Raw genomic sequence first — 27,633 nt, forward strand, 5'->3', positions numbered from 1 at the left:
AGAAAGATATGACAAGTACGCAGGATGACTCAGAACGCAAAAGGTAAACGAGCTTGAAGCAGCTCTGAAAAAACAGCAATCAGTGTTCACCAAAAGTCGAAAGGCTCATGATGGAGCTGTCAAGGCCAGCTATATTATTGCCAACAAAATAGCTGCTGTGTCGAAGCCATACTCGGGGGGGGGGGGGGGAATTCATCAAAGCATGCACGCTGATGGTGGCTGGGCTGGTGTGCCCTGAGAAGAGAGACAGGCTTTTGGTAATATCAGCTTGTCAAGAAATACTGTGGCAGAGAGAATCGGGGACCTTGCGGGAGATTTAAACAGTCAACTAAAAGGCAAAGTGAAGTCATTTATTGTCTTCTCTATTGCAATTGATGAGAGCATTGACGTGACTGATGTAGCTCAATTGGGAATATTTATTTGTAGAGTTGATGCGTCTTTGACCGTCACCAAGGAGTTTCTGGAGATGGTGCCCATGACAAACACCACAACGGCAAACAACGTTTTCTCCAGCCTGGTCGAGGCCTTGGCCAGACTGGAGGTTGACTGGGGTCACGCTGTCAGCGTGGCAACAGATGGCGCACCGTCCATGGTCGGGGAAAAGGTAGGCGTTGTTGCGAACCTCAGAGAGGAAGTTCAGACAGGGAATCCAGCGCAGGAATTCTGGAATTTTCATTGTATTTTCCACCAAGAGGCATTATGCTCCAAATGGAACTAATTGAAATTCAGTGTATCTCTGCTTTGAAATATAAATTTGTGACTGTGGGTCTGGATTCATTCTATCAATACCTGGGACCAGTGTAACCCAAGATGACAGACTTTGCGTCAAAGATCCTTTGCATGTTTGGGACAACATATCTCTGTGAGCAGGTGTTCTCCATAATGAACATTAACAAATCCAAACTGCGCTCGCAGCTGACACACAGACATCTAAGTGACATTATGAAAATCACAACTGCCCAGAAACTGGTCCCTGATGTTGACAGGCTGGTTAAACCCAAGAGATGTCAGGTGTCTGGAAGCAGCAAATGAAAAAAGAGTGACACTGTTCAATGCACTGCAACATGTAAGCAATATGCATTATGAAATATTGAGTGTCATAATATTGTGATTCATTCATTTTCTGACTATTATTGTAAATGTGACCACTTTAATAAAAATTAGAGGCTAACTGTGTTCATTGAGTTTGATTGCTGGAAGCAGGCTAATAAAAATTAGGTGCCATTGTGTAGCCTACATTTACAATCTGTTTCGTTAGGTCTACGTTTGTGTCTGCTAATGTTCGATTTCAAATGGTTTATTAACGGAAAGGGTGTGGCTCCCAAAACAATCTTAGCCAAAATAGCATTGTTATTTCTCTCTCTCATCACAACTTTCTTGTAGCCTACGACTAATCATAAAAATAATGCTTGCTAGACAATCTTCTTCATAAGAAACTAAATTCATAAAGTGAAACACTTTGTAGTTATAGCAGAGACTGAGACACATGAGAGCAGGTTGAAAAAACGAAGGCGACGAAAGCTGTGGGAGCACATGCATGCACAACTGATCCGGCCCGCAGGAAGTCGCATTTTGCCCAGTCCGGCCCGTGACCTAAAATGAGTTTGACACCCCTTTATAAGGTGTTGATCAGACTGCATCTGAAATATCACGAGCGATTTTGGGCCTTGAATCTAAGGAAAGATGTGCTGCTGTTTGAGATGGTTCAAAGGAATAATCCCAGGAATGACAGACTTAATACGCAAGGAGTGTGTAGTATTCTTGAGCCTGTGCTCGAAGGACTTCATAATGGTGATGGGGATTTCACTGAAACCTACCAAATACTGGAAGGTCTAGATAAAGAAATTGTGAAGAGGATGTTTCCATTAGTAGGAGAGTCTAGGGTAAGAGAATAGCCTCAGAAGAACAGGGGTCTCTTTAAAACTGAGATGAGGAATTTCTTCACTCAGAAATTTTGTTCCCACATTGGGCTATGGAGGCCAAGTCTCTGGGTGTATATAAGTCAGATATGATTAGTAAGGGGATAAAGGGTTATGCGAGAAGGCAGGAGAATGTAGTTGGAAAAAGAAATCAGCTATGATTGAATAGTGGAGCAGACTAAATGGGTCAACTGCTGCTGAATGTTTTGGTCTTAATGGTCTAACATTGACCCCAACATGAGGAAATCTGCAGATGCTGGGAATTCAAGCAACACACACAAAATGCTAGTGGAACACAGCAGGCCAGGCAGCATCTATAGGAAGAGGTGCAGTCGGTGTTTCGGGCTGAGACCCTTCAACATCTTGTGTGTGTAACATTGACACCATCTAGGTTAAAAAGTGCTTCATCATCCACCATCTCTCCACCATTGGCACAGAGTGGTTAAAATGTAATGCAGTCACTTGCCAGGTCTTGTCCAATGTCACATCCCAAGCCTCCGGTATCTGGCACCATGACTAAAGGCAACAGATGTTCAAGAACACCTTCACCTGCAGGATTAAAATTTGAATGTAATCTGCATGAGTTCTGCAATTGGAGTAGTGGCTGATTAATTCAAAAGACAGCTGGTCTTCAAGCAAAAACTGTAACCCCCCCCCCCCCCCATTGTAATAGTTGGACACCAATGTCTTTAAGAATGCAGGCTGACTGTTGACAGTGTGAAGCCATTTGATGTGGAACATTATGATTTGTACCATTGTAACTACATGTGGGAAGATGGTTAAAAAAAAATTCTTTCATGTTCATCAACCCACATTAAAATGATGTGTTTCTGAATTAGTGGAAACATTAGTTTATGGACCATTCTCAGAAATGGATCTCCTGCATAACCCAGATATGTATCTGCATTTGATGTAGTGTGGGGATTGGAGAATTGGAGAACTGGACATTCCACCGAATTCTCGGGTATCTTTCTGTAAGATAACTTTGAGTCTAATCAGTATGTGCAAGTGTTTTTGTACTGGAACGTTGATGGAGGAAGTGAAAAGGTCATGTAGCATACAGGTGAATGAAGCTTCCTAGGGAGAGTTTGGAAGAAATGTGTTCAGAGCTATAGGAGGTAAAAAGAGCACAGGAAAGAAAAACTAATTGTATCTCTTTCAAAAAAAAAACCCACAGGAACTGGGGGCTGAAAGGCCTCTCACTTTGCAGTGATATATACCTGCCCTACCGGAAGCAGACTTATCTGTGAGAGTGGAGAAACAAAGCCATTCCTTCAAATACAAACTGCTGGACGAATTCTGAATGCTTCATTTCATGAACTTTTTACGGTTTTTTTTTCTTGAGAAGCAGCTGTATTCTACTTTCTCTAGTACTAAATTATACTTTTGTTCTGATTTAAAGGTATGGGTTGAAGACAAATGACCAGATCCTGGCTGATGAGAAACACAAAGGACTGTAAGTGAACTTTAGTGAAATAAGTAACTAAAGGAGACTGAAAATAATTTCAGGATGTAAATAATAGTTCCCTGTAAAACTTGTACTCTTGGTATGTCTAAAATAATGCAGAAGGGCCAAGTTGAACAACTTGACCTTATTGCTGCTTACTCATTAGGGAGATTGATGAATGCACTGTAGGAGATTGAACGAAGACATAATAGTACACTGGATTTGTGAGGCTTTGAATATTGCCTTAAAATCTTGCACAGAGCTTTAAGTACAGCACTGTCTGTTTGTGTATAGTAACTGAATACATAACCAATAAGCAGTGAGTCCTAGTCCTTTGTATAGGATCCTGCTTGTGCCATTTTTTTGAAATACAAAATTGTGCAGTACTACATCAGAGGGGCTATATGCATTGACTGAATACAAGATAAAAGCCTTTGACTTCAGGTAAGAGTTAAGATTGGGACTAATGTAGAAGAGGGGTCCCCAACCTTTTTTGCAGTGCGGACCGGTTTCATGTTGACAATATTCTTGTGGACCGGCCAACCGGGGGGGGCGGGGTGGTGCGGGATGGCTGCCAACGGACAACAGTAGCAGTCAAATACGTTGCGTTTACCCAGAGAAAGACTACAATTACCATGAAGCCTTGCAGGGGCACCAGTGCGCATGCGTGCACCTGCCGATTATTTTTTCTATAAATTGTTTTTGGCGATTCTGTTCGGAGGGGGGTGTTAATCACGACCGGAATATCGGTGATAAGTGGCTAATACACTCAATTTCGTTTCTAAAAGGCTTTATCTAACGAATTTAATATTAAACACACAGCGCATTTTCCTCGCATGAATATAACGATAAGTCAATTATCAGGGGAGGACAGGAGGTTGAAGTAAGTGTTGAACGAACTTCCGGTAGAAGTGTCAGAAGCAGGTTCGATATTACCATTTAAAGAAAAATTGGATAGGTATATGGACAGGAGAGGAATGGAGAGTTATGGGCTGAGTGCAGGTCGGTGGGACGAGGTGAGAGTTGCGTTGGGCTGGGACTAGAAGGGCAGAGATGGCCTGTTTCCGTGCTGTAATTGTTGTATGGTTATATAAGTCAATAGCATCATAACATTTTAAGTAACGTTTGGATATTAAACACAGCACATATTTTCCCCGTATGAACATATAAAGTCATTGCAACGCACCAATATCGCTGAATCAGTGGGAGCCCTGGGCTTGCTTTCCTGCAACAAGACGGTCCTATCGAGGGGTGATGGGAGACAGCGATACTCGAACGGGGTTCCTTATGTCCAGTCTAATCCACAATTTAGTTTTTGTTACATTCATCGCAGAGATATGTTGGAAATGGAAGCAACGTTTTCGGTGCTTCCGTGGCAGGATATTGAGCGTTGACTTTGATCCAGAATGCCGGCAGAGATGTTATGTCAAACAGACTTTTCAGCCCACCGTCATTTGCAAGCTGGAGGAGTTGATCTCCTTCCCGCGCTGACATGGACGACGCGCGCGTAATGGCTCAACAGTGGGCATGACAGGGAATGAGGAAAGGTGCAGCTGACTCATATCGTTTCCTCGCGGCCCGGTGCTTGGGGACCACTGATGTAGAAGGACTGATATCAGACTACAGGAAGATATTGTAGAGATATTTAGGAATGAAATAGTTTCTAAAAGGATTGAAAGTATAGTTTTGAATACTGCCATGCGTTTATGTGCCATTCAAAGAAAATGGTTGTTTTCTGACAAGGAACTGCAATGTATATTTTTTCCTGATTCTGGATTGTTCAGAAATAATATTAAGTATTTATGATGAGGCAGCTTTTCAGATGATAAATGCTATGTGATGTGCTCTGCAATTTTCTATCAGGAGTATATTTTTATTCAGGGAATGATTGCGCAGGAAATGCTTGCTCTGATCTGAGGCAATAAACGTAACAAGGTTTGAGGGACTCTGTTGGTCAGAGTTGATCATGGATATTGTGACCTAGCTGTCTAGATATGCAAGTCTGGGCAGTACGATATGGAGAGCAAGCCGTTGTCCATGTAGCAAGCTCTCCCTTTCCATGCATCTGCTGAACCCAAAGGAACGGCAGAAACGGATACGGTTTGGTACCAGCAGCATTGCAGGAGTTGCCAGTCAGCATTGAACTCAAGGCTCAGTAGTTCAGTTTTCCTCCGATGGAAAATTCTATCTGTGTAGTCATTGAAAGGACAACCTTGGTCAGTAAAAAATTGTTTTGAATCTCATGTTTTCAAGTCTTGCTGGGTGAACGCTGATAAATATTTGTTATAGATAACAATGTTATTTTGATTTTAACCTTGAAGTTAGTTACATTTAAGATAAATCATTTTCTGAAACAAACTTGGCTGAGTTATGTAACAGACATTAAACAAGCAAAAAGTAGCAGTTCTTTTCAATTTGTTTTAACAAGCTAAGAACAATCCACCAATGGTATTGAAAATGCAGTCTTTTGTGATGTTAGTGATTTTCTTAATTTGTTGAAAAAATATCCTGTCCAGAAAGAGAATCATTTAGTCTACGAAACCTGCAACATGCAGCATTCATATATTATCATTATTCTACCCCACTGCAGATTGTTCGCTTGGTTGTGATTATCTCTTCTCAGAACTTCTCTTATTAAATAAGAAAAATAAAGTTCTCCAGTTCCTTGGTTATACATCTCATTAACTTGTTTATATGCCTTTTCTTGAAATTATGCTTCAATTTCTTCCATAGAGGGCTATGCAGTAGGGAAATTCTAGGCAGCTTCTAGAGTAGGTTACATGGTCAGCACAACATTGTGGGCCAAGGGGCTTGTAATGTGCTGTAGATTTTCTATTTTTGCAATATTACTGTGTTGATGAGAAGAGCAATATAAATCATTAGGAGAGTCATCTAAAGTCTGCTCGCATTGGGGTTATATATTCAATCCATTTATTCCAGATTTGATAAAATGTTTCTTTTTGAGTTCTCAGGGAGTAAGTCAACTTTTCCATTTTAAATATTTCCAAGATAATTTCGTACCAATCTTCTAATGTAGGTGGTATTGGATTTAGCCATTTTCTAGTGATTGATTTCTTACTTGCCGCTAAGAGGGCCTGCAGCAACTTTATATCTTCCTTCTGTTCAAGGAACAATACATGCCCCAAATAGAGCGTCTCAAAGTTCAGAGGTATCTGGGACCTAAGTACCTTAACTAATGTTCTATGAATGCCTTCCCAAAATAGACTTAATTTAGGGCAATCCCAGAAAATATGAAAATGATTTGCCTCCTTGGAGCCGCACCTTCTCCAACACATCACATTTGTATCTTTATATTTTTCCTGATATGGGGTCTTGAAGTATCTTATAATGTTTTTCCAACAATGTTCTCTCCAAGTCAAAGAATTAGTCGAGGACCATTGAAAGCTGCAGATTTTCCCCCAGGCCTCCTCTGAAAGTACCAACCCCGCTTCTTTCTCCCACTTCTCTTTAATATACAGTGTATTTACATTTTTAGCATGGGAGAGTGCATTATATAGGCGAGAAACTGATTTACTAGGTATTGAACTGCAAGCCGAATTCAGAATCTTGAAAAATTCTAATTCTACTGTTGATAGGTCTGTATATCTACAACTCTGGTTAACATAGTTTCGTATTTGAAGGTACCTAAAAAAGTCATTATGTTCTAGGCCATGTTTGTCCTGCAGGATTTGGAAACTTTGTAATACTCTTTTATCTATAAATGAGAGGTAGGTTGTAAGACCTTTCTTTATCCATAGCTCAAATCTTTTATCTCCTCTGTTGGGAAGGAATTCGGTATCATATGCACACCATCTAAAGAGTTTTAGCATGTTATTAATTCCACATGAATTAACCACCTTCTGCCATATTTTTAATGTAAGATTTATCCAAGCATTATTAAATTTTTCCAACTGGGCCATCAATCCTTTGTCAGCTATTGAGGCCTGAAGAGGAAAACTGTCAACTAATCCAAATTCTATTTCCTTCCATCTAGCCTTATATTCCCTATTACACCAATATAACAGAGGGGTTATCTGTGAGGCATAAAAATAATTTCTCAGGCAAGGAAGAACCATACCTCCTCTTTCCTTCCCTAACTGTAAGGTGTTATATCGAATTCTAGGTTTCCTTCCTTGCCAAATGAAGCGGGAAATCCATTTGTCCCATTCCCTGAATTGATTATCATCCACCTCCACTGGTAAAGTACGGAAAAGATATAATAACCGAGGAAGAATATTCATTTTTATAGTATTTATCCTTGAATTTAAACTTAAAAAGGGGATAAGATTCCATCTATGCATATCTGCTTTTATCTCTGAGATTAATGGCCCATAATTTACCTGTGACAGTGTTGAAAGATCCTTCGGCAGGGTTATTCCTAAATATTTTAATGATTTAGCTTCCCACTTAAGATCCTTTGTATCCTGCAATTTTTTGGATGGTGTATAATTTAGGGACATAACCTGCATTTTCTTTACATTTATTTTATAACCTGATATTTTCCCAAAGTCATCCAACAGTGTAAACAATCCTATAAATGATTTTTCTGGTTCACTCAGATAGACCAAAACATCATCTGCGAATAACGCCACTTTCTGTTCAATCCCTGCCACCTTGATACCTTTTACGATTTCGCTCTGTCTTATTAGTTGGGCAAGTGGTTCAATAAATAGCGCAAAAAGGAGAGGAGAAATTGGGCATCCCTGTCTAGTGCCTCTCTCTAAAATGAAGGAGTCAGAGAGGTCCCCATTTATCTTAATTCGGGCTGTAGGGCTGTCATATAGAGTCTGAATTACTTTAATAAACCTTTCTTGAAAGCCGAATCTTCCTAACACTCTGTATAGGAATGCCCAACTAACCGAATCAAAAGCTTTCTCAGCGTCCAATCCTACTACCATTGTCTCTGTCTCGTTCTTATTAACCTGTTCTAATATGTGCAGGGTTCTCCTTATGTTGTCCTGTGTTTGTCTTTGTTGAATAAATCCAGTCTGGTCTAAATGGATTAGGCCAGGTAAAAGCTTTTCCAATCTGCGCGCTAATATAGATGTAAATAGTTTGTAATCTAAATTAAGAACACTAATTGGCCGATAATTGCCACATTCTAGTTTATCTTTACCCTCTTTAGGAATAACTGAAATAATCGCTTCTCTCCAGGAAGGTGGAGTTTCTCCTCTCTGCAAGATCCAATTAAAGGTGTTAAGTAGTAATGGGGCTAACTGTGTCTTCAGGGACTTGTACCACTCTGAGGTAAACCCATCAGAACCCGGGGACTTTCCAGCCTTTAACCTAGAGATGGCCACGTTCAGTTCTTTGGCAGTTACTGGTTCTAATAAACTTTCATTTTGTAAATCTGTAAGTTTAGGTAGATCTAAAAAATTCAATACACTGTCTATATAGGGCTCATTGGGGGCCCGGGGTTGGGAGTACAGCTCTCGATAATACGTTTCAAAACTCTCTTGAATTTTCCCTATTGTACTCTCCACAAGCTTTGTCTTTGGATTCTTTATTTTATGAATTGTATTGTCTGCTTGTTGTTTTCGTAATTTATATGCTAATAATCTAGCTGATTTACCTCCTACTTCATAATTCTTTTGTCTCAGGTAAAGAAAATTTCTTTGCGTTTCCAACGTATAAATATCATCAATTTCACTTTGCAATTTCCTAATTTACTGTTTTCGATTTGAATTACTTTTGTTGCTATCTACAACTTGAAGTTGTTTTAATTTTCCTTGAAGGTCTGCTAATTTTTGTGCATTGATTTTTTTCATGTGAGTAGTAATGGAAATAATTTTCCCTCTCAGTACAGCTTTCAATGTATCCCATAAAATCACTGGTGATGTTTCTCCCGTGTCATTAAGGTCTAGATATTCTTTGATTTCTCCCCTTAATCTCTCCATTACTTTTGGGTTATTAAGTATATGTGAGTTTAGCCTCCATAGTGTTTTCCTCATTTTCCTTTCCAGGATTAGAGACATAGAGACTGGGCTATGATCCGACAGATCAATTGTTGCAATATTACAGTTTTTTATCCTGAGTCTATCTGTATTAAAGATAAAGAAATAGTCTATCCTTGAATAGGCTGAATGAGGGAAAGAGTAATATGTATAATCTTTACTAGTAGGGTGTAATTCCCTCCAGACATCTATAATTCCCAACTCCTCCATCAATGAATTCACTTTCCGAGTCAGAGGTTTATTCTGAGTAACTATTCTTGAAGAATCTAATATAGGATTTAATCTAATATTAAAATCCCCTCCACAAATTACTACCCCTCGAGAACTGACCATTAGGTCAAAAATGTGTCTATAAAATGACCATTCACTACCTGGAGGAGCATAAACATTCAGCAATGTTATTTCTGTACCTTCTATTCTTCCTGTGATTTTTACAAACCATCCTTCTTTGCCTCTAGTCTCTGAAATATGTTCATAATTAAGAGTACTTGATATTAAAGTAGCTACCCCTCTTTTGTGACTCAATTTATATGATGAATAAAATACATGCTTAAAGCCCATTCTTTTTAATTTTCCATGTTCAGATTGGCTCATATGTGTTTCCTGGAGGAAAGCTATTTGTGCCCTCTCTTTTTTCAATTTAGACATAATCTTATTTCTTTTAATTGGATTCAAAACCCCATTAACATTATAGGAAATTATTTTTACCAATTCAGTTTGCATTTTTCTCTAGTAGAAAATAATCATAGAGAATTTTCTCCTATTTATGTCTCGACCATATTGCTATCATTCAAGTTATTCCGCCTAGTTTATTTTCAGTTACCAGTTTTCATTTTACTTTTAAGTCCGATTTACTCTTTTCAGTCATTTCTCTTAATTAATCTGTATTCTCTGTACATTCGCGTCTGAATATTTGCAGCTTTTCCTTGTAGTTTGACACTCTGGTTCGAGTGGAGCGTCCTCGCCCCACAACTGCCACGACTTCTGCCGAATCCTCTCCAGTAGCGACTCTGGTTGGGTGATAACTTTAATAGGTAGTCCCCGGTCCGCCAGGTCCGACGTTGCCTCCTCCACCGTAGCGTAAGTTTTTGTCCCTTCGTCGTAAAAGACTCTCAGCCGAGCTGGATACAGGGTCTGGAATCTAATGTTGTTTTCCTTCAGGACTCTCCGTGTTTCCGTATATTCCTTCCGTCTGGCAAGAATCCCCGGTGCGTAGTCGTGGTCTAAACTGATTTTACAGTTGTTCCACATGAAACCTTTCTTTTGCCATACTCTTTTAAGCACCTCTTCCTTCGTTCTGTAACTGAGAAATCTGATCAGAATCGATCTGGGCTGGGCGCCTGCCGGAGGCTGTGGTGCCAACGCGCGGTGAGCCCTTTCTATCTGTAGGTCTTTTGCGGCCGGTATATCAAGGTTCTCTCTAAGCAGCTTCTCCACGAAGGGAATCATCAATCCGGGTTTTCCTTCGGGAACTCCGTAGATCCTCACATTTTCCCTTCTCGAGCGGCCGCCTTGATCTGTTAGTTTCCACTGGAGTTGGTCTTGTAGCTTCAGCATTTCTGCTATCACTTCCTCGGCGTTTTGTAGCTTCTCTTCAATTCCAACAATCCTCGCTTCGGCTTCATCTATCCGCAAGTTAGTTTTTACTATTTCTCCTTTACTATCTTCCAGCTGTTTGCTGTTATCTTGTCGGAACTCGCGAATCTCTCCGAGAATCAAAGACAGAGTCACGGATTCCCCCTCATTATCTCCGTCCTGGCTTGCCGTGGGGGAGCTAGGCCCTTCGCCTTGCTGCATCTCTTTATGTTTATCAGCCTTCGAAGCGGACTTTTTATTCTTGTTCTTAGACATCATCCTTGCCCCTTTTATTAATATAGTTATGCAATATTAAGTATTTGTCTAAATTCGATTTTGGGGCAGTTTACCTTCTTTTTTGTCGAGAGACCTTTTCCTTACGCCGCCATTCCCTTGATGACCCGGAAGTCCTCCTACTGATTTTCTATTTTTGATGTTGCCACATTGTCTTAGGATACACTTAATCAGGCTTGAGGATTTAGCCACTTCAATGTGCCTCAAGACTGCCAACATCATCTGTCTGAATTTGCATATCTGTTCTAATCCATCACTTTTTATTTCCCTTGGTTTCAATTCCTTAGTTTCCATGACCATTCCACAGTAAATACAGAGGAGAATATTTAACACCACACCTTTTGTTGCATCACAGATGTCCACGTTGATCCCTGAGGTGTTCTATTCTTTCCCTAGTTACCCTTTTGATTTTAATATATGTGTAGAATTACTTAGGGTTTTCCTGAATCTTATTTGGCCACGTCTCATGTTCTGTGGTCTATGCCACCAAAACTGCCCACATTCAGCTTCGTGAGTTTCAGAAACTGAGTATTTCAGGCTTGCAGTGAATTTGCCCATTCTTCTGAAACAATTTCCAAAGTCATCCTAAACTTTCGCTGAAATTGTAACTTTATAATCATTTTCAAATTACATGGGTTGGTGCAATTAATTCATTTTACCAATTCATGCTTGAATAAGAAACCTATTTACACAGAAGCCAAAAAATTTAAGACTGTTTAATGTCAAGTCCAGTACACAAGTATAAAGGAGAATGAATAATAGTTACTTCAGATTTGTTGCAGCACAAAAAACACAGTAAGGGACAATAATAAATAAAAACAAGTTCAAGTGGAATGGACACTAGTGCCAATGTGGGGGATGAGCCGGGAATAGTATTTTTCAAATGGAAAACCAAAGAGTCAAGAGAGACATAAGTTGGCGCAGAATAATTTAAATTAAATTCAAATAAATAATATTTAAAAAAACACTCCCACTATTTGTCGGGGGAGAAATGACAATCAAGGTTATTTTGTCAGAGAGCTGTATGTTAACCATGGACTGTTGAGCAGCAGCCAATCTGTGATCTGAAACATGAGCAGAAATAGCTCACTCAGGTTCACTGCATTGGACTGTGACCAATCACTGATTGGGAGTGTGAGAAGAGAGCTACATCTTCAATCAGATTCACACTCAAGATTAAAAAGGCAGAACTTTGCCACAGTTTTTCAGAGTTGGACTGTGACCAGTCACTGAGTGGAATTTATTAGAAAGGGCAAATAAAAATAATGCAAGCACAAGCAGAGCAGCCATTGTTGTGAGTGGACCAGTGCTCGGAGTGGCTTTGGCTCATGTTTGGGCAAGTTAAGTATCTGGTAATTTTTTTTTTCTTAATTCTTCATTCCTCATAGTAGCGTGGTGAGAATGGCTCCAGGGTCAGTGTTTTGTTCTCTGTGTCAGGTGTGGGAAGTCTGGGAGGCCTCTAGTCTCCCAGATAACCATATCTACACCAGGTGCACTGAGCTGTAGCTTGATGACCTTCGGCTCATACGGGACATGAGGTGATAGACAGGAGCTACAGAGAGATAGTCACCCCTAGGTTGCAGGAGGCAGGTAATGGGTGACTGTCAGGAGAAGGAAGGGAAATGTGCAGCCAATGCAGAATACCCCTGTGGCCATTCACCTCAATAATAAGTATACCACTTTAGATACTAGCCTGCTGGTGGTGCAGTGACATCAGCGCCGGACTCCGGTGCGAAGGTTCCCGAGCTTGAATCTAGTCAGGTCGCTCCCGGGCACGCTTTCCATCCATGCCGGGTTGAGTGTTGAGCTTGCAACTCGACCTTGTAAAAAAAAACTGTGCTGTGAGAAGGACATGGGGGACCACTCCCAGAATCTTTCCTCCAAGACAACCACTTGAAAAGTGGTCGCTGAGGCTCTGGCAGAGTATGGCACATGAAAAAAAAACTTTGGATACTGTTGAGGGGGAATGACTTAGTGGAGGGTGGGGGGAAGTTGCAGTGACCAGGTCCCTGGCACCGAGGCTGGTGCTGTGGCTCAGAAGAGAAGAGAGGTGATAGGAGATTCCACAGTCAGAGGAACAGAGGAGATATTCTATGGGTGCAGATGATAGTATGTTGCTTCCCAGGTGCCGATGTCAGGGATGTCTTTGATTGGGTCCACGGCATTCTAAGTGGGGAGGATGAGCAGCCAGAAGTCTTGGTACATACTGGCAACAATGATATGGGTAGGAAGGGTGAGGAGATCCTGAAGAGAGATTTTGGGGAGCTAGGTAGAAAGCTGAAAAGCTGGACCTCCAGGATAGTAATCTCTGGATTGCTACCCATGCCACGTGCCAGTGAGTGCAAGAATAGGATAATTTGGTAGATGAATATGTGGCTGAGGAACTGGTGCAGGGGGTAAGGTTTCAGATTTCTGGGTCATTGGGACCTCTTTTGGGGGAGTTACAACATGTACAGAAGGGATAGGTTACACCTGAACCCAAGTGGGGCTAATATCCTTGTGGGCAGGTTTGCTAGAGTTGTTTGGCAGGGTTTAAACTGATCTGGCAGGGGAAAGGGACCAGAGTGATTGGGCTGAAAATGAGGTAATTGGATTACAAACAGAGACAGTATGTAGTGAGCCTGCTAGCAAGGACAGGCTGATAGTGCAAAACTGCAGTCAACAGGATGAGTTGCAATGTAAAAAACTGACAAAATCAAAAAGGGTGAATACAGAACTGAAGGTGTTATATTTGAAGGAATAAGATGGACTAAACTTGTAGCACATTTACAGTTTGGCATATGTGAATTGTGGCTGAAAGAAGATAGTAGCTGTGAGCTTAACATCCAAGGATACACATTGTATCAAAATGTGATGACACAAAGCTTGGAGGTGTTGTGGATAGTGTGGAGGGCTGTCAGAGGTTCAGCGGGACATCGATAGGATACAAAACTGGGCTGAGAAGTGGCAGATGAGTTCAACCCAGATAAGTGTGAGGTGGTTCATTTTGGTAGGTCAAGTATGATGGCAGAATATAGTATTAATGGTAAGACTCTTGGCAGTGTGGAGGATCAGAGGGATCTTGGGGTTCGAGTCTATAGGACATTCAAAGCTGCTACGCAGGTGGACTGTGTGGTTATGAAGACATATGGTATGTTGGCCTTCATCAACCATGGGATTGAGTTCAAGATCCAAGAGGAAATGTTACAGCTATATAAAACCCTGGTCAGACCCCACTTGGAGTACTTTGCTCAGTTCTGGTCACCTCACTACAGGAAGGATGTGGAAACTATAGAAAGGGTGCAGAGGAGATTTGCAAGGATGTTACCTGGATTGGGGAGCATGCCTTATGAGAACAGGTTGAGTGAACTTGGTCTTTTCTCCTTGGAGCAACGGAGGATGAGAGGTGACCTGATAGTAGGTTTATAAGATGATGAGTGGCATTGATCGTGTGGATAGTCAGAGGCATTTTCCCAGGGCTGAAATGACTAACAGGAGAGGACACAGTTTTAAGCTGCTTGGAAGTAGGTACAGGGAGATGTCAGGGGTGTGTTTTTTACGCAGAGAGTGGAGAGTGCGTGGAATGGGCTGCTGGTGACTGTGGTGGAGGTGGATACAATAGGGTCTATTGATAGTCTTTTGAGACTCTTGGATAGGTACATGGAGCTGAGAAAAATAGAAGGCTATGGGCAACCCGAGGTAATTTCTAAAGTAAGTACATGTTCAGCACAACATTGTGGACCGAAGGGCCTGTATTGTGCTGTAGGTTTTCTATGTTTCTAAAAGGACAGGCAGGTAGGCAGAGGGGGTGGCGTAGCTCTATTGGTAAAAAATGAAATCAAATCATGAGAAAGAGATGATATGGGGTAGGAAAGTGTTGAATCATTGACGGTAGAGCTGGAACTGCAAGCGTCAAAAGACCCAAAGGGAGTTGTATGCAGACCCCAAAATAATAGTGAAGGTGTGGGGCAATGTTACGATAGTCATGGGGGATTTCAATATGCAACTAGATTGGGAAAATCAAGTTGGTGATGGATCCCAGGAGGAAACAATTTCTAGAATGCCTACAAGATGGCTTTTTAGAGCAACTTGTGGTTGAGTCCACTAGAGGATCAGCTGATTTGGATTGGGTATTGTGGAATGAACCGGAATTGAATAGAAAGCTTAACATCAAGGACCCCTTCGGACGCAGTGACCATAATATGCTAAAATTCACCCTGCAATTTGAAGGGGGGAAGGTAATGTCAGACATATCAGTATTACAGTTGAGTAAAGGGACTTGCAAAGGCATGAGAGAAGAACTGGCCAAAATTGATTGGAAAAGTACACTGGCAGGAATGACGGCAAAGCAGCAATGGCTGGAATTTCTGGGAGCAATTTGGAAGGTGCAAGTATGTACATCCCAAAGGGGAAGCAGTCGTCTAAAGGCAGGATGACAAAACCATGGCTAAAACAACAACGCTAACATAACAGCCAAAGAGAGGGTATGCTGTCCTCACTCCTTTTTCCAGTTTTCTTAAGCTAGACAGATGAATAACTCCAGTCCTGACATAGCTGTACTTGAAGGCAGTTTTAATTATTCACCAACGAGTTATAGTACACAAGGAACCGGTGTAAATGATGTACTTCTCAGCATTTTAACGAAAGGCAGATTCAAATATTGTTGAAATTCCTTTGACTATTAACAAGTGCTTCTAACTACTAAATGAAATATACTATCAGTTATATAATGGCTAACCTAATGTTGAAAGCTAATTGCTTAACGATGTGATAGTAAGTCAACAGCAGCTGTGAAATTACCAGTAGTGAGACTTAGTAGAGATAAGCAAAGCACATCAGGAAAGACATACCACCTGGTATCTGTAAAAGATGTCACCAGCTGAACCCTGGATGAAACTGAAAGGTATGAAGTTTGGATAAGTCACCTGGTCCACACCTCAGGGTTCTGAAAGAGGGAGCTGAAGAGATTGTGGAGGCATTTAGCAATGATCTTTCAAGAATCAATTGATTCTGGCATGGTTCCTGAGGAATGAAAGGTTGCAAATGTCACTCCACTCTTTAGGAAGGGACAGAGGCAGAAGAAAGGAAATTATAGGCCATTTAGTCGGACCTCAGTGGTTAGGAAGGTGTTGGAGTCTATTTTTAAGGATGTGGTTTCAGGGTGTGTGGAAGCATATGATAAAATAAGCCGTGGTCAGTATGGTTTCCTTAAGGGAAAACTTTGCCTTATAAATTTTTTGGAATTCAGGTAGGGGAAATGGTTTAAGCTGCTAGTGCTGAGTATCCCTGTGGACATCCCCCTCAACAATAGGTATACCACTTTGGATACTGTTGGGGGGAGGGGGCAACGACCTAACAGAGTGGTCAGGTCTCTGGCTCTGTGACTTAGAAAGGAAGGGGGGAGAAGAGGTGAGTTGTAGTGATAGGGGATTCGTTAGTTAGGGGAACAGAAGGGACCCTGTGTACAAGAATGAGATTGCTGGATGGTATGTTGCCGCCAGGTTCGGAGACATCTGGAATAGAGTCCTCAACATTCTTAAGCAGGAGGGTGAGCAGTCAGAGGTCGTGGACCATGTAGGCACTAATGACCTAGATAGGAGGAATGATGAGATGCTGTAAATTGATTGCTCAGTTAAAGGGCAAAGCCTCCAAGGTTGTGATCTCAGGATTTCTACCTGTGCCATGTGCTAGTGAGGCCAGAACTATGATGATCATGCAGTTTAACACATGGCTAAGAAGTTGGGGTAGGAGGAAGGGCTTCAGATTTTTGGGCTCCCTTATAGGGAAGGTAGGACCTGTACAGAAGAGGTGGTTTGCACCTTATCTCGGGGACTAATATCTTATCGAAAAAGGTTTGCTAGTACTGCACAGCGGGGTTTCACTGTAGTTACTGAGAATGGGAACCAGGCTGCCAAAACAGATAGTGGAGAGGTTATGGAGACGAAGTCGGGAATCAAAAAGTTGAACGTGGTGTGACTAATGCCCTGAGCTGCGTATTATTTCAATGCAAGAAATATTGTCAGAAAGGCATTTGAGCTCAGGGCATGGATCAACACCAGGAATTATGATATTGTAGCCATTAATGAGACTTCGTTGTAGGAGTGGCAGGATTGCTGCTCAATATTCTGTGGTTCTCTAGGAAGAGGTACAGTCGACGTTTCGGGCTGAGACCCTTCATCAGAACTTCATTAGTCCTGACGAAGGCTCTTGGCCCAAAACGTCAACTGTACCTCTTCCTAGAGATGCTGCCCGGCCTGCTGCGTTCACCAGCAACTTTTATGTGTGTTGCTTGTGTTACGTACCCCGTAACTGGGTTGCCAAACCAGCAGAAATGGATCACTCAGTTGGAGTCTGGAGTACTAGAACTAAGAAAGTTTTATTAAAGAAACAAGCAACACAGTAATCGAAAGGATAATAAATGCAACAGTTCAGCAATGATAAACACACATGTGCACAGGATTAAGATAACAGCATCAATCAAGCTCTATCGTTGTCTAGGGGTAAATGACCGAATTTCGAAGTGACTCAAAGTTCAGTCCAGTTTAGTAGTTCAGTTCACAGTAATCGTTGCCATGGCGATGGACAACGTGGGGGAAGAGAGAGATAGAACAGGAACAACTGATCATTCAGACACGGCTTCACTCACAGACCGGCGAGATGGCTCACAAGCAACTTTTTGGGCGGGTCCTTGGTGATGTCACCTGAGGTCACCGACTGTGACCCCTCCTCCAGATGCGGTCGATCCTCTGCAGTGAACCTGGCACCCAGGCAAGGGCGGACACACACCGGGTTCCCGCTGATCATACCTTTCCACCCTGGCCGTTGTCTGGTACTTCTCACCGACTTGTGAGAAGCGTACCGCTTCCAGGGTCTCGTTACCTCGGGTGGCGTGTGTCCTGCCTTAGCGAACCTGTCCCTTTTTATCCCCCTGCTGGGGTATCGCCTGTCCATCACTTCAAACAGTTCAAGGTTCAAAGGGGGGAGCCGCTCCAGACAGCTCTCTCTCCCCCGTCCCTTCATTACACATCTCCAGACGCTGCTCCATTGTTCCTTATCTCTCCTTCCCCTGAGGGCAGGTGGCAGACCACTTGCTGATGTCACTGATGCTAACCCAGGCCAGCAAACATCTTAATTTTATGTGTATTCTCGTCACACTTGAAATTCCAGCATCTGCAGATTTCCTCGTGTTTGCGTATTCTGTGGTTCTATTGGTTTTGGTGCGATGGTGGGAGGGATCTGAAAACCTGTGCCAACCAACTAATGTGAGTACTCAAGGACTTTTTTCAACCTCTGACTGCTACAGGCGAAAGTTCCCACTTGCTTCAAAAAGGCAACAATTATACCAGTGCCTTAGCAAGGACCTGGACCCATTGCAATTTGCCTATCACCGCAGTAGGTCAATAGCAGAGGCAATCCCAATGCCTCTTCTCATGACTTTAGACTACCTGGACAGCACAAACGCCTATGTCAGGATGCTGTTCATCGACTATAGCTCAGCATTTAATACCATCATTCCCACAATCCTGATTGAGAAGTTGCAGAACCTGGTTCTCTGTACTTCCCTCTGCAATTGGATCCTCAACTTCCTAACCGGAAGACCACAATCTGTGCGGGTTGGTGTTAACATATCCTCCTTGCTGACGGTCAACACTGGTGCACCTCAGGGGTGTGTGCTTAACCCACTGCTCTACTCTCTATATACACATGACTGTGTGGCTAGGCATAGCTCAAATACCATCTATAAACTTGCTGACTATACAGCCATTGTTGGTAGGATCTCAGGTGGTGATAAGAGGACATACAGGAGTGAGATATGTCAACTAGTGGAGTGGTGCCGCAGCAACAACCTGGCACTCAATGTCAGTAAGACGAAAGAGCTGATTGTGGACTTCAGGAAGGGTAAGATGAAGGAACACATACCAATCCTCACAGAGGGATGAGAAGTGGAGAGAGTGAGCAGCTTCAAGTTCCTGGGTGTCAAGATCTCTGAGGATCTAACCTGGTCCCAACATATCGATGTAGCTATAAAGAAGGCAAGATAGTGGCTATACTTTATTGGGAGTTAGAAGAACACGGTATTGTGGGTATGGTATTGATGTGGATAGAGAATTGGTTGGCAGACAGGAAGCAAAGAGTGGGAATAAACGGGACTTTTTCAGAATGGCAGGCAGTGACTGGTGGGGTACCGCAAGGCTCAGTGCTGGGACCCCAGTTATTTACAATATATATTAATGACTTAGACACGGGAATTAAATACAGCATCTCCAAGTTTGCGGATGACACGAAGCTGGGCGGCAGTGTTAGCTGTGAGGAGGATGCTAAGAGGATGCAGGGTGACTTGGATAGGTTAGGTGAGTGGGCAAATTTAATGGCAGATGCAATTTAATGTGGATAAATGTGAGGTTCTCAATTTTGGTGGCAAGAACAGGAAAAACAGATTATTATCTGAATAGCAACACACATCAAAGTTGCTGGTGAACGCAGCAGGCCAAGCAGCATCTATAGGAAGAGGCGCAGGAAGAGGCGAGACCCACGGGTCTCGGCCTGAAACGTCGACTGCGCCTCTTCCTATAGATGCTGCTTGGCCTGCTGCGTTCACCAGCAACTTTGATGTGTGTTGCTTGAATTTCCAGCATCTGCAGAATTCCTGTTGTTTGCGTTTATTATCTGAATGGTGGCCGATTAGGAAAAGGGGAGGTGCTACGAGACCTGGGTGTCATTATACACCAGTCATTGAAAGTGGGCATGCAGGTACAGCAGGCGGTGAAAAAGGCGAATGGTATACTGGCATTCATAGCAAGAGGATTTGAGTACAGGAGCAGGGAGGTACTACTGCAGTTGTACAAAGCCTTGGTGAGACCACACCTGGAGTTTTGTGTGCAGTTTTGGTCCCCTAATCTGAGGAAAGCGATTCTTGCCATAGAGGAAGTACAAAGAAGGTTCACCAGATTGATTCCTGGGATGGCAGGACTTGCATATGATGAAAGACTGGATCGACTAGGCTTGTACTCTCTGGAATTTAGAAGATTGAGGGGGGATCTTGTTGAAACGTATAAAATTCTAAAGGGATTGGACAGGCTAGATGCAGGAAGATTGTTCCCGATGTTGGGGAAGTCCAGAACGAGGGGTCACAGTTTGAGGATAAAGAGGAAGCCTTTTAGGACCGAGTTGAGGAAGAACTTCTTCACACAGAGAGTGGTGAATCTGTGGAATTCTCTTGCCACAGGAAACAGTTGAGGCCAATTCATTGGCTATATTTAAGAGGGAGTTAGATATGGCCCTTGTGGCTACGGGGATCAGAGGGTATGGAGAGAAAGCAGGTACAAGGTTCTGAGTTGGATGATCAGCCATGATCGTACTGAATGGCGGTGCAGGCTCGAAGGACCGAATGGCCTACTTCTGCACCTATTTTCTATGTTTCTATTAAGAGATTTGGCATGTCAACAAATACACTCAAAAACTTCTATAGTTGTACCATGGAGAGCATTCTGACGGGCTGTATCACTGTCTGGTATGGAGGGACTACTGCACAGGACTGAAAGAAGCTGCAGAACGTTGTAAATCTAGTCAGCTCCATTTTGGGTACTGGCCTACAAAGTACCCAGGACATCTTCAGAGTGTGGTGTCTCAGAAAGGCAGCGTCCATTATTAAGGACCTCCAGCATCCAGGGCATGTCCTTTTCTCACTGTTATCATCAGGTAGGAGGTACAGAAGCTTGAAGGCACACACTCAGCGATTCAGGAACAGCTTCTTCCCCTCTGCCATCTGATTCCTAAATAGAATCTTTGGACAATACCTCACCATTTTTTAATATACAGTATTTCTGTTTTTGCACATTTTAAAAATTATTCAATATAAGTAATTGATTTATTTCTTTTAATTTTATTTTTTTCTCTCTCTCTGCCAGGTTATGTATTGCATTGAACTGCTGATGCTAAGTTAACAAGTTTCACTTCACATGCCAGTGATAATAAACCTGATTCTGATTAAAGATGGAGGGGTGGCATTACTCGTCAGGGAAAATGTCACACAGCAGTACTCAATCAGGATCGACTGGAGAACTCGTCCAGTGAGGCTTTATGGGAAGAATTGAGAAATAAGAAAAGTATGACCGCATTAATTGGGCTATAGTATTGACCATCCAATGGTCTGATGGATTTAAAGAAACAAATTTGTAGAGAGATCATAGACTGTTGCAAGTACATGGATGGGAGAGGTCTGGAGGGTTATGGACTGGATGCAGGTCAATGGGACTAGTGGAATAATGTTTCGGCACAGACTAGAAGGGCTGAATGGCCTGTTTTCTGTGCTGTAGTGTTCAATGGTTCTAAATATAAAGTTGTGATTTATATTTGTTTGTGAAATAATTAGGTGATTTTAAATTTTCAAATATTGACTGGGCTCCCATACTGTAAAAGGACTAAACAACAGGAATTCCGCAGATGCTGGAAATTCAAGCAACACACATAAAAGTTGCTGGTGAACGCAGCAGGCCAGGCAGCATCTCTAGGAAGAGGTACAGTCGACGTTTCAGGCCGAGACCCTTCGTCGGGACTTACTGAAGGAAGAGTGAGTAAGGGATTTGAAAGTTGGAGGGAGAGGGGGAGATCCAAAATGATAGGAGAAGACAGGAGGGGGAGGGATGGAGCCAAGAGCTGGACAGGTGATAGGCAAAAGGGATACGAGAGGATCATGGGACAGGAGGTCTGGGAAGAAAGACAAGGAGGCGGGGGGGGCACCCACAGGATGGGCAAGGGGTATATTCAGAGGGACAGAGGGAGAAAAAGGAGAGTGAGAGAAAGAATGTGTGTATAAAAATAAGTAACAGATGGGGTACGAGGGGGAGATGGAGCATTAGCGGAAGTTAGAGAAGTCGATGTTCATGCCATCAGGTTGGAGGCTACACAGACAGAATATAAGGTGTTGTTCCTCCAACCTGAGTGTGGCTTCATTTTTACAGTAGAGGAGGCCGTGGATAGACATGTCAGAATGGGATGGAGATGTCTTCCTTTTTTAAAGAAAGGGGCTTCCCTTCCTCCACTATCAACTCTGCTCTTAAACGCATCTCCCCCATTTCACGTACATCTGCTCTCACTCCATCCTCCCGCCACCCCACTAGGAATAGGGTTCCCCTGGTCCTCACCTACCACCCCACCAGCCTCTGGGTCCAACATATTATTCTCCGTAACTTCCACCACCTCCAACGGGATCCCACCACTAAGCACATCTTTCCCTCCCCCCCCCCGCATTCCGTAGGGATCGCTCCCTACGCGACTCCCTTGTCCATTCGTCCCCCCCCATCCCTCCCCACTGATCTCCCTCCTGGCACTTATCCGTGTAAGCGGAACAAGTGCTACACATGCCCTTACACTTCCTCCCTTACCACCATTCAGGGCCCCAAACAGTCCTTCCAGGTGAGGCAACACTTCACCTGTGAGTCAGCTGGGGTGATATACTGCGTCCGGTGCTCCCGATGTGGCCTTTTATATATTGGCGAGACCCGACGCAGACTGGGAGACCGCTTTGCTGAACACCTACGCTCTGTCCGCCAGAGAAAGCAGGATCTCCCAGTGACCACACATTTTAATTCCACATCCCATTCCCATTCTGACATGTCTATCCACGGCCTCCTCTACTGTAAAGATAAAGCCACACTCAGGTTGGAGGAACAACACCTTATATTCCGTCTGGGTAGCATCCAACCTGATGGCATGAACATCGACTTCTCTAACTTCCACTAATGCCCCACCTCCCCCTCGTACCCCATCTATTACTTATTTTTATACACACATTCTTTCTCTCACTCTCCTTTTTCTCCCTCTGACCCTCTGAATTTACCCCTTGCCCATCCTGTGGGTGCCCCCCCCGCCTCCTTGTCTTTCTTCCCGGACCTCCTGTCCCATGATCCTCTCGTATCCCTTTTGCCTATCACCTGTCCAGCTCTTGGCTCCATCCCTCCGCCTCCTGTCTTCTCCTATCATTTTGGATCTCCCCCTCCCCCTCCAACTTTCAAATCCCTTACTCACTCTTCCTTCAGTTAGTCCTGACGAAGGGTCTCTGCCTGAAACGTCGACTGTACCTCTTCTTAGAGATGCTGCCTGGCCTGCTGCGTTCACCAGCAACTTTTATGTGCGTTGCTGTAAAAGGACTAGATGGTTTGGAGCTTTTCAAATGTCTTAAGGAAAATTTCCTTAATCAGTACATCGAGTGTGTGATACTTGATCTGTTATTAGAGAATGAGACGGGGCAGATGACAGGTGTTTGTGTAGGGGAGCACTTTGCTTCTAGTCATAATGTCATTAGTTTCAAAGTAAATATGCAAAAAGATAGGTCTGGTCTACAGGCGGTGATTCTAAATTGTAGATAGGCCAATTTCGATGGTATCTGAAAAGATCTGGCAAGTGTAGGTAGGGACAGGCTGTTTTTTGGTAAAGGTGTACTTAGTAAGTGGGAGGCCTTCAGAAGTGAAATTTTTAGAGTACAAAGCTTGTATATATTACGTACCCCGTAACTGGGTTGCCAAACCAGCAGAAATGGACCACTCATTGGAGTCTGGATTACTGGGAACTAATAAAGTTTTATTAAAGAAATAAGTAACACAGTACTCTAATCGTAAGGATATAAATGCAATGGGTTAGCAATGATAAAACACACATGTACACAGAACTAGGGTAATAGGAATCAGCCAAGCTCTATTGCAGCCTAGGGGTAAAATGATCAGTCTTAAGTGACGCAGAGTTCAGTTCAGCTTAGTACAGTTTGCAGTAATCGCTGTTGTGCTGTTGGAGAGAGAGAGAGAGAGAAGGGAAGTGATGCAAATTTGATTCAGGCAGACCTTTGATGTTCTTCGCAGTTGGTTTCGGGCGGACCCTTTTATGTCTTCTATCCCGCTGTGGTCACCGACTGTGACCTCTCTGTTCTGGATATGACCGTTCTTCCGCGGTGAACCCGGCACCCAGGCAAGGACGGACACACACACCAGGTTCCCACCGATTGTAGCTTTACACCCTGTGAGTCTATGGTTGGTTCCGCGAACCGGACCTCCAAACTCGCACCAACTTGTGGGGGCACACCGCTCTTCCAGGGTCTTGTTATCTAGTGATCTCACTGTGTGTCGTGCCTTAGTGAACCTGTTCTTTTTATCCCCCTGCTGGGGTATCGCCTGTCCATCAAACTTCAAATAGTTCAGGTTCAAAGCAACCTGTCTTATCAATATTCTGAATTGTGTTTCTTTTCCGTTAATCTCTCTTCTCCTCTCTCATTAACATTTTGAATGTTTCTCCATTGTCTCCCATATCTCTCTCATTAGCATCAATCGTCTGATAACTTGGTTTGGCATCACACCCCTACCCTTCAAAGGATTTTTACTGGGGTAAAAATTATGGGCATGAACACATTATTGGATACACACTAATATACAGGGTCATCAGCTGTTCGGCTAATACAGAGAACTTTAAATTTACAACACCTTGACAGACAGTTAGCAATCACATTGTCCGTTCCTTTTATATGTTTTATTTTAATATCAAATTCCTGTAAGACCAGGCTCCAACTTAGCAACCTTTTGTTTTTATCCTTCATAGTGCCCAAAAACACTAATGGGTTGTGATCCGTGCGAATAATCAGTGGTTTCTGTACCGGACAAATATAACAAAGGTCGTCCCACACAAACTTCGCATTCTTTGGCAAGAGCTTAGTAAGAGGGAGGGTAATATCTGCAAAGTCTTTGCAAAACTTCTGATAGTACCCCACCATCCCCAAGAACCTTCTCAGGGCTCTCTTGTCTGTCGGGGTGGGGACTTCAGAGACAGCCCGCACCTTAGCCTGCATTGGTGCCAGCTGCTCCTGTCCTACCACAAATCCCAGATAAGTGACCTTCGCGTGGCCAAATTCACTTTATGCGAGGTTCACTGTCAGGCTGGCTTCAAACAGCAGTTTGAACAACTCCTCTACTGCCACAATGTGCGCCTTCCACGTGTCACTCCAGACCACTAAATCGTCAGTATACGCTTCTGTGTTCTTCAGCCCTTTCTTCACTGAATTAATCATCCTATAGGGGTGTTGCTTACTAGGCTGACCTGATGTGACAACAATACCATGTACCGGCTCTTTGCATCGCCCGGGGACATCCGGACATGCGTCTGCGTGCCGGTTAATTAGCTTTCTCAGCAGCTCGCTCTGTTCAGGGGTTAAGGGAGAGACCTTATCAGCAAAGTTGGCCAAAACAATAGAGTTCTCCCATCTGGTTGGCACCATACTTATCTTTTCAAAATGGGTTTTCCCCTTATCAGGTGGCACCCTAGCCTCATTAATTTTCATGATAACACCGACTAGGTCTGCTCGCTTATCGTGGCAAGTTGTTAACATATCTATAGACTGTAACTGCGTCAGCTCACGTCTACTATACTCAATAGCATCCTTCCTCATGTTCGGCCAGAAAAACTTTCATGATTCTTTCGACTGTTTTCCTCACCCCAAAATGTCCACCGAGGGGTGCCTTGTGGGCCAGGTTAAAAATCTCGCCCCTATAAATTTTCAACACTACCACCTGGTACACCACCCCCCATTCCTCATCTGCGGGCACGGCACTTGGTCTCCATTTCCTCATTAGTACTCCGTCCTTCACATAATAGCCCACCGGCCCCCTTTTTAATTCTGCTTCGGAGAGAGCTGTCTCTGTCAAAACCATCAGCTCCTCGTCTCGTTCCTGTGCCTGCATAAATTCCTTTCTCGCTAATGATAAGTCTACTTCAACTCCCTCACTTCCTTCTGTTCACCGAGTCACTGCTCAAACGGGATAAACCTGTGAGTCCAGAGGCGGGGCCTCAATCCTGGCAGGTTTGCTTGTCAGTTTTACTGCTGAGCACACCTCTCCGCTGGCGAGGTCATTACCGAGTAAGAACATAGAATATAGAATAGTACAGCACAGTACAGGCCCTTCGGCCCACAATGTTGTGCCGACCCTCAAACCCTGCCTCCCATATAAGCCCCCACCTTAGATTCCTCCATATACCTGTCTAGTAGTCTCTTAAACTTCACTAGTGTATCTGCCTCCGCCACTGACTCAGGCAGTGCATTCCACACACCAACCACTCTCTGAGTAAAAAACCTTCCTCTAATATCCCCCTTGAACTTCCCACCCCTTACCTTAAAGCCATGTCCTCTTGTATAGAGCAGTTGTGCCCTGGGGAAGAGGTGCTGGCTATCTACTATCTATTCCTCTTATTATCTTGTACACCTCCATCATGTCTCCTCTCATCCTCCTCTCCAAAGAGTAAAGTCCTAGCTCCCTTAATCTCTGATCATAATGCGTACTTTCTAAACCAGGCAGCATCCTGGTAAATCTCCTATGTACCCTTTCCAATGCTTCCACATCCTTCCTATAGTGAGGTGGCTAGAACTGGACACAGTACTCCCAAGTGTGGCCTAACCAGAGTTTTATAGAGCTGCATCATTACATCGCAACTCTTAAACTCTATCCCTCAACTTATGAAAGCTAACACCCCATAAGCTTTCTTAACTACCCTATCCACCTGTGAGGCAACTTTCAGGGATCTGTGGACATGTACCCCAAGATCCCTCTGCTCCTCCACACTACCAAGTATCCTGCCATTTACTTTGTACTCTGCCTTGGAGTTTGTCCTTCCAAAGTGTACCACCTCACACTTCTCCAGGTTGAACTCCATCTGCCACTTCTCAGCCCACTTCTGCATCCTATCAATGTCTCTCTGCAATCTTTGACAATCCTCTACACTATCCACAACACCACCAACCTTTGTGTCGTCTGCAAACTTGCCAACCCACCCTTCTATCCCCACATCCAGGTCGTTAATAAAAATCACGAAAAGTACAGGTCCCAGAACAGATCCTTGTGGGACACCACTAGTTACAATCCTCCAATCTGAATGTACTCCCTCCACCACGACCCTCTGCCTTCTGCAGGCAAGCCAATTCTGAATCCACCTGGCCAAACTTCCCTGGATCCCATGCCTTCTAACTTTCTGAATAAGCCTACCGTGTGGAACCTTGTCAAATGCCTTACTAAAATCCATATAGATCACATCCACTACACTACCTTCATCTATATGCCTGGTCACCTCAAAGAACTCTATCAGGCTTGTTAGATACGATCTGCCCTTCAGAAAGCCATGCTGACTGTCCCTGATCAGACCATGATTCTCTAAATGCCTATAGATCCTATCTCTAAGAATCTTTTCCAACAGCTTTCCCACCACAGACGTAAGGCTCACTGGTCTATAATTACCTGGACTATCCCTACTACCTTTTTTGAACAAGGGAACAACATTTGCCTCCCTCCAATCCTCCGGTACCATTCCCGTGGACAACGAGGACATAAAGATCCTAGCCAGAGGCTCAGCAATCTCTTCTCTCGCCTCATGGAGCAGCCTGGGGAATATTCCGTCAGGCCCCGGGGACTTATCTGTCCTAATGTATTTTAACAAC

The 27,633-nt window shown here is 43.3% G+C and overlaps 1 protein-coding gene across 4 annotated transcripts in view; it reads left to right on the forward strand.

Annotated features, from left to right (window-relative positions):
- LOC134358265 (adenosine kinase-like) overlaps window positions 1–27,633 on the forward strand; it is a 295,164-nt gene that overhangs the window by 27,415 nt on the left and 240,116 nt on the right. For all 4 annotated transcript variants that reach the window (XM_063070283.1, XM_063070284.1, XM_063070282.1 and 1 more), the window contains exon 3: window positions 3,322–3,375. In XM_063070283.1, the coding sequence (XP_062926353.1) occupies window positions 3,322–3,375 (54 nt within the window). The remainder of the gene's footprint in view (window positions 1–3,321; window positions 3,376–27,633) is intronic.

This window comes from Mobula hypostoma, chromosome 18, assembly GCF_963921235.1.
Source record: "Mobula hypostoma chromosome 18, sMobHyp1.1, whole genome shotgun sequence".
Lineage (NCBI taxonomy): Eukaryota > Metazoa > Chordata > Chondrichthyes > Myliobatiformes > Myliobatidae > Mobula > Mobula hypostoma.